This window comes from Verticillium alfalfae, genomic scaffold (genome assembly GCF_000150825.1).
Source record: "Verticillium alfalfae VaMs.102 supercont1.3 genomic scaffold, whole genome shotgun sequence".
NCBI lineage: Eukaryota > Fungi > Ascomycota > Sordariomycetes > Glomerellales > Plectosphaerellaceae > Verticillium > Verticillium alfalfae.
In genome coordinates this window covers 1,589,941-1,596,895 of record NW_003315036.1, presented here as the reverse complement: position 1 = coordinate 1,596,895, position 6,955 = coordinate 1,589,941, and the positions used below count along the sequence as shown (strand labels likewise).

Sequence of the window (6,955 nt, the reverse complement as noted above, 5' to 3'; positions counted from 1 at the left end):
GCTCCTGGGTGGCGCCGCACACCTCGGTGCTGAGAAGGCTCCGCCGTCGAGCAAGATCTCGCGTCTTGATCAAGAGAGCCCGAAACCTCCGACGCCGCAGTATGAGGAGTATGAGCAGGCACCGCCGTCGCCGTGGTCGCAGTCGCCCGCCCCTTCGCCTGCCATTCGATCCGACACGAAGGAAAACCCCTTTTTCGCCGACGCCATGGTGGACGAGGACTCCTTCAACCCCACCTCGGCACCAGAAGACTACACTGCCATGCCGCCGCCGGAGGCTATCGGCGTCGAGAACTCGTGGACCGTGCTGCACATCCCCTTGACGCATCTGCTCCTCTCCGAACCTCACCGCCCCTTCAAGCTTGATAACGCCGCGTTGGAGCACAAGTCACACAACCGGGCACCGCACATCGGCAAGGCCGAGGGCCAGCCGCCTACGCCGGATGGCTCACGCCGGAAATCCAAATCGACACCCATTGCCATTCTTTCGATTCTGACGCCTGTCTTGCCGTACCCTTCTAATCTTCGACACTCCTTGGAACATCTCGCGCCCCACATGGCGACGTCATTCTCACTCGCTCGTCACTACACCAACCTCGAGACTGAGCTCGCCGGCATGCAACGGCGACGGCCTGCGACGGCCGGCTTCGGCGCCATTCGCAGCGATGGACGACCACTGATGAACCCCTCGACCATGGCCAGCTTCAATTTCATGTCGTCCGAGGACATGGCCGTGCCCAACTCGCTTGCAGACAGCCTGACCAGCCCCAGCGATTACTCCGGCCTGTCCAAGAGCGCGACCGGATCGCCCAGCGGCACGCCCAACTGGGACCAGAGCTCCCTGGGGATGGTCATGGATGCCAGGACGGGCGCGAGCCCGGCACAGACGACTGGCGACAGCTACTTTAGCACGCGAACAAAGTCCAACCTCTCCAAGGCTGAGTCCACATCCAAGAGCAGCATGTCGAGGTCTCGGAGCGGCTCCAAAGATTCACCACCGTTGGAGAAACGTCTGGTCCGGCAGCCTTCCGGCAGAATGGCGCCCCAGGAGGGTACGCCGCGACCCGACGCCCACGCGAGGGAGGCTGCGAGCGAGGGACGAGCGTCGAGGAAAGGGTCGCTGGCCGATGAGGAGCCGGCAGGGGTCCCTGAAGCGCGGGCGATGAAAACGCCAGAGGCAAACCAGTCTCGCCACACGCTTTTGCATTCCTATGGAGCCGATTTCGCGACCAGCTTCCAGTCGCTCCCCCCAAGCGCCAATGTTGTCAGCCAGCCCGCTGCTTACAACCCTCCCTCTCGCGGCGCGTCCATCTCGTCCGGCCCCGTGGACATGCCGCCGCCGTCCGACCGGCTCAAGGGCCTCATGCTCGATGCCCTTCCCGCCCACGTCTTCGTCTCTCTGCCGCAGTCTGGTGAGGTTGTCTGGGTCAACAGTCGCTATCTGACGTATCGCGGTCAAACCGTCGCGGATCTGGCCGCTGATCCCTGGGGTAGCATTCACCCAGAAGATCGTGACGATTACCTGAAGGCGTGGGGTCATTCTCTGCGCACGGGGGAGCAGTTCTCGAGAACAGTTCGGATCAAGCGATTCGACGGCGCCTACCGCTGGTTCTATGCCCGGGCTGTGGCCTCCAGGGACAAGCGGGGCGTGCTCATGCAATTCCTGGGTTCGTACATGGACATTCATGACCAGCACATTGCCGAACTCAAGGCTGCGCGGCAGGAGGAGATCGAGACGTCGGAAGCCAAACATCGCTTGCTGGCGAACCTCATTCCTCAGATCATCTTCACCGCTACCGAGGACGAAGGCATCACATTCGCCAATGACCAGTGGCTGTCCTACACGGGCCAGAGCTTTACCGACTGTCTCGGACTGGGATTCATGGACTTTGTGCACCCAGAAGACCTAGCCAAGTGCCAGATCCCCACAGACCGGCCACCAACTCCGATGCCACACAAGGGTCACTTCAGCAAAATGTCGTGGGGCGAGCCGCCACTCGACAGCCCTCACCGGACGCAGACAACCCCAGCGACCGATTCGAACATTCGAGGTGTCCATCAGGCCCTCTCTCGCAACAACAGCTCAAGTAGCAGCTCCGTATATGAGTTGCCCACAGCTGACCTGACAGAGCTCGCGAGAAAGGGCATCATCAAGGTCTCCACAGACAGCAACGGCAGACTTTCATACACGACCGAGGTCCGGCTTCGCTCCAAGAAGGGCGCCTACCGCTGGCATCTGATCCGGTGCGTCGAAATCGACAACATTGACTTTGGAAGCGGCGCCAGCTCCTTCTTCGGTTCAGCCACAGACATCAACGACCACAAGCTGCTCGAGGCCAAGCTCAAGGAGGCCATGGAATCGAAGAGCCGGTTCCTCAGCAACATGTCGCACGAGATTCGCACCCCTCTTATCGGAATTTCTGGCATGGTCAGCTTCCTCCAGGATAGCGTGCTGAACGAGGAACAGCGGGACTATACGAACACGATCCAGACGAGCGCCAACAGCCTTCTCATGATTATCAACGACATTCTCGACCTGTCCAAGGTCGATGCTGGCATGATGAAGCTCAAGTATGAGTGGTTCCACACGAGAGCCCTGATCGAGGACGTCAACGAGCTCGTCTCGACCATGGCCATTGCGAAACGACTCGAGCTCAACTACGTCGTCGAACAAAACGTCCCGACGTGGATCAAAGGAGACAAGGTCAGGATCCGACAGGTGTTGCTCAACGTCATTGGTAATGCCATCAAATTTACCTCGGAAGGTGAAGTCTTCAGCCGCTGCAGGGTGTACACTTCGGAGACGGCCATGCTCACGCCCAACGAGATCATGCTCGAATTCGCCATCATCGACACGGGCCGTGGCTTCACAGAAGAGGAGGCCGAGCTTATTTTCAAACCATTCAGCCAGATCGACGGAAGCAGCACCAGGCAGCACGGCGGTAGCGGACTGGGCCTCGTCATTTCCAGGCAGTTGGTCGAACTCCACGGAGGTGTCATGGAGGGCACGGCGGTTCCTGGCAAAGGCTCAACTTTTACGTTTACAGCCCGTTTCACCCTGCCGACCGAAAACGACCATCCCGATGGTCCCGTGAGCCCCGGAAGCCTGGCATCACAGCCGAAGCCAAAGGCGTCGTCATCCGAACCGCCAGCAGCGCCTCCAGGGACGAAGCGTGGCGCCGGACGACCCTCGCCTGACGAGGGCACCGACTTCGACAGCTCTAGCGGCAGCTCTGTGCCGTCCACCCACTCGGGGGCGTTCGCAAGGCACGGGCGGTCGTTCGTGTCGTCGATCAACGTGGGCCTCGTCCACTTCAGGGAGGGCGCTCGCGCGAGCGGACAAGACTTGTCGCAGATGAAACTGGAGATACCGCCAAGCGACACGTCCAGCGATGCCACGCCAACCAACGACTCGAACAAGATGCTGGGCGCAACGGAAGAGTTCCGACCTCCCATGTACTCCATCCTTATCATCTGCCCCCAGACGCACAGTCGCGAGGCTACGACCCAGCACATTGAGCAGACGCTGCCCAAAGAGGTGCCGCGTCAGATTACGGCGCTCAAGTCCATGGTGGAGGCAGATGCGCTCATCGGCGGCGACGACCCTGTGCACTTTACGCACATTGTCCTCAACCTGCCCTCGCCCGAGGAACTTGTCGCGACGATGACCAAGATTGAGCGCAACGTGGTGACGGACAAGACGACGGTCCTCGTTCTTTCGGACACGGGTCAGCGGCAGGCCGTGATGAGACTGGTGGCCGAGTCGAAGCGGGAGGCGCTGCTGTCGGAGGAACGCGTCACGTTCATCAACAAGCCGGTCAAGCCGTCTCGTTTTGCCGTCATCTTTGACCCCGAGAAGGTGCTCGACTCGAGCATCGACCGCAACCGGTCGACGGCGCAGCGCATGGTGGAGAGCCAAAAGGCCAGCTACGAGGAGATCGGGAAGCGCATGGGCAACAAGGGGTACAAGGTGCTTCTCGTCGAGGACAACTCGGTCAACCAGAAGGTGCTGCAGAAGTACCTCAAAAAGGTCGGCGTCGAGGTCGAGGTGGCGGCGGACGGCGTCGAGTGCACGGATATGGTGCTGGCGCGGGGCCACGAGTACTACTCTCTCATTCTGGTTCGTTCTTCCTGCCCTGGTTCTCTCTCTCTCGCTCTCTCTCTCTCTCTCTCTCTCTCTCTCTCTCTCCTCTCTCGCTCTCTTTACTGACCGCCATGACAGTGCGATCTCCACATGCCGCGCAAAGACGGCTACCAGGCGTGCCGCGAGATTCGAGAGTGGGAAGTCAACAATCGGCTGGCGCGCATGCCCATCATTGCCCTGTCGGCCAACGTCATGTCGGACGTGCAGGACAAGTGCGTGGCAGCCGGGTTCAGCGACTACGTCACCAAGCCGGTGGACTTTATCAGCCTCAGCAGAGCTATGAGCAAGTTCTTCTGAGCTTTCTTGGACGATCACATTTTTTTTTCCTGTTCATTTTGCCGCGACTTTGATTCGGTTCGCATGGCAAGCGGGTGGGCACGCGCGTTTCCTGTTCGCCATTCGGCATCACTTTATGCATGGAGGGAGAGGGTAGGGAGGGGGGAGGGAGGCGGAAGAGCTGAAAGAGTCCAAGGCCGATGGGTCGAGGCTACATGATCAAACGTATGGAATACGGGGCCGGGGCCATTGGGACGCGGGATAAGGAGGGTCAAACAAGGGCGCACGGCGTTGTTCACTTTTCATGCCTCTTCGCCTGTTTCATTTCTGGGGGGTTCTTTCTTTCTCTCTGTTGCTTTTTCTGATAATTCCAGGTCTGTTGGCCTCTGCCTTCTGTACATGAGAGCAGAATTCCAGGGGCCAGGCGGATCCTTGGGTGTACTAATGCGTATGAGGAGGGAAGGGGGGAGAAAGGGCCCAGGCATGTGGGCAGCGTCCAGGACGAATGGGGGGGGGGGGGAGAGGCACGTGGCACGTGGAACGTGGAACATGGCATGATTAGAATAGTGGCCAAAATACCCATCCGGTTTCTGCGCGCGCTGCTTCTCTTCGGTATCGTGATGATGGGGGTCAGGTATGGGAGTACGAGTTGGGGTGATCGGATTTCGCGAGTAGCTGGCAGAGAGATCCGTCCAGCCCACAGCATGGAGATGGGCTTCGTTCTAGGTCGATCCCTGAATTCCTTTGCTTCAGGGAAGTGCATAGGGAGTCCTAGTCTTGGTCATTGTGAACGTCGACATGATGCTATGAAGTTCACTTGGAGGCTCTCCTAGGCACCTCACCTGTGGAGTAGATGGGCCACGTGAAAATAGGGGTTTCCAGCGGGCATTGCGGTGTATACATATAGCAGCCGGATGAACTACATGTACACTGACAACGGGGCCTATCAGTACCTAGGTACCTACCCAAGGCACCACCAGCCCAGCCCCAGTGGGTGGCTGCCCTCTGGCAGAGCGAGAAGGAGGCGTCGGGTGAGGCGGCGCCACAGCGGGGATGGCTCCTGCCTGCCGCTGTGCCTGTGCGTGTGCCTGGGCGATGAGCCCGTCGTGTGCCACTTGCCCGCTGTAACTTTTGCTGTGAACGCACCATCCGTGGTCTCACGGGCTGACCTGGGTAAGGTACCTCCGTACCTCAGACACCGCGCTATGCCCACCCGCCAAGCTGTTCCGGCAAGGCCTCTCTTGGCCTTCGACTCTGGGCCCCTTTCTCCTACGCAGGGCTGGCGGCCGTTGAGAACCATTCAAACCGCCGCCCATGGTTGGGAAGATACCAAAGACCTTTTCACCTGCCTATCTGATGCTGGGTCTCCGGGCCCTGGTCGCTGGCCCGAGGGGGGGGTCCCTCGCGTCATCCGGTGGGCGGATGGGGTTGGATGATTAGCTTGCACGCTTGCACGCTTGCACGCGGAGGGACAGGGCGGGGGCGATCCCTGGAGAATCAAGGTTGAGGTGGCTTCGAGTAAGCTTCTTTTCTTCCCGCGCCCATCCTGTCCGAAAAGCGATATCCCGTACTGATCTTATCGGCGTCGTCACGACCGTGCGCGCGCGCGGGGCATCCGAGGAACCTGTGGCCGCTGGGGATTGCCATGGACACGAAATGTCTCTACGATGGATTGGCAGACGCGATACCAGCCATACCCAAGGACAGGATCATTGACACTCGGCGTGAGCGTCCAAGCCTTCATCCGGACCATCCTAACCCCTAACCCCCCCAGCCCTTGGCCATGGCCCGCCGACGACCCCTCCCGAACGTCGACCTTCCCGATGTAGCAACTGCCATGACAAGCCCTGCCGATCCGCACGCCGCCGCGGTGGAACGCCACCAGGGGAGGCGACAAAACATTTCATTCACCGAGGGGAACCGAATCGAGTGTAACCTTGCTTTGTGGAGGGAAGAGAGAGAGAGAGAGAGTGCACGCAAGAGGAATCATCGATAAATAACATGACTCTCCCCCCGCCGCAACCCGTTGCCACGCCTCTGGGTCAGGTCTAGCTAACACTGCCATTCCTGTCGATCCGTCCCGCCGACGGCTTCTTACACACACACACTTCGGTCCCTCGCCCGCAGCCATGAAGTTCTCCCAGACCGCGGCAGCCCTGCTGTCGCTGGCTTCTGTCACTGCCGCCGCGCAGTGCAAGCCCAAGATTGAGTCCGAGGCGTTCCAGGCCGAGATCAAGACGGAAAAGTGCGTGCGCGCCCCCGTCCGCCTCGCCCATTGCGCCACCATGTTGGTCTCATACTGACGTTCTGCAGTCTTTGGTCTCACCTCGTCGCCCTCAACGACATTGCCTTCAAGGTCGGCGGCGGCAACCGTGCCTTTGGCCTTCCCGGCTATGCTGCCTCGGTCGACTACATCTGGTCGCACATCTCCACGTGACGCGACCAAGGTGGAAGCAAGAATTTCCCCCGCCTGGTTCGCCATTTGCCACTTCACCTTTTCTGTCGACGACAGGACTACTACATCTACGGCATCTCGTA

General features: G+C 59.9%; 1 protein-coding gene across 1 annotated transcript in view; it reads left to right on the top strand.

Annotated features, from left to right (window-relative positions):
* VDBG_02996 (peroxide stress-activated histidine kinase mak1) overlaps window positions 1-4,438 on the top strand; it is a gene marked incomplete at both ends in the record, with an annotated part of 6,010 nt that extends 1,572 nt beyond the window's left edge. Inside the window, 2 exons of the mRNA XM_003006811.1 lie at window positions 52-4,117; window positions 4,220-4,438. Of these exons, the coding sequence (XP_003006857.1) occupies window positions 52-4,117; window positions 4,220-4,438 (4,285 nt within the window). The remainder of the gene's footprint in view (window positions 1-51; window positions 4,118-4,219) is intronic.
* Between the last annotated feature and the right edge of the window lie 2,517 nt (window positions 4,439-6,955).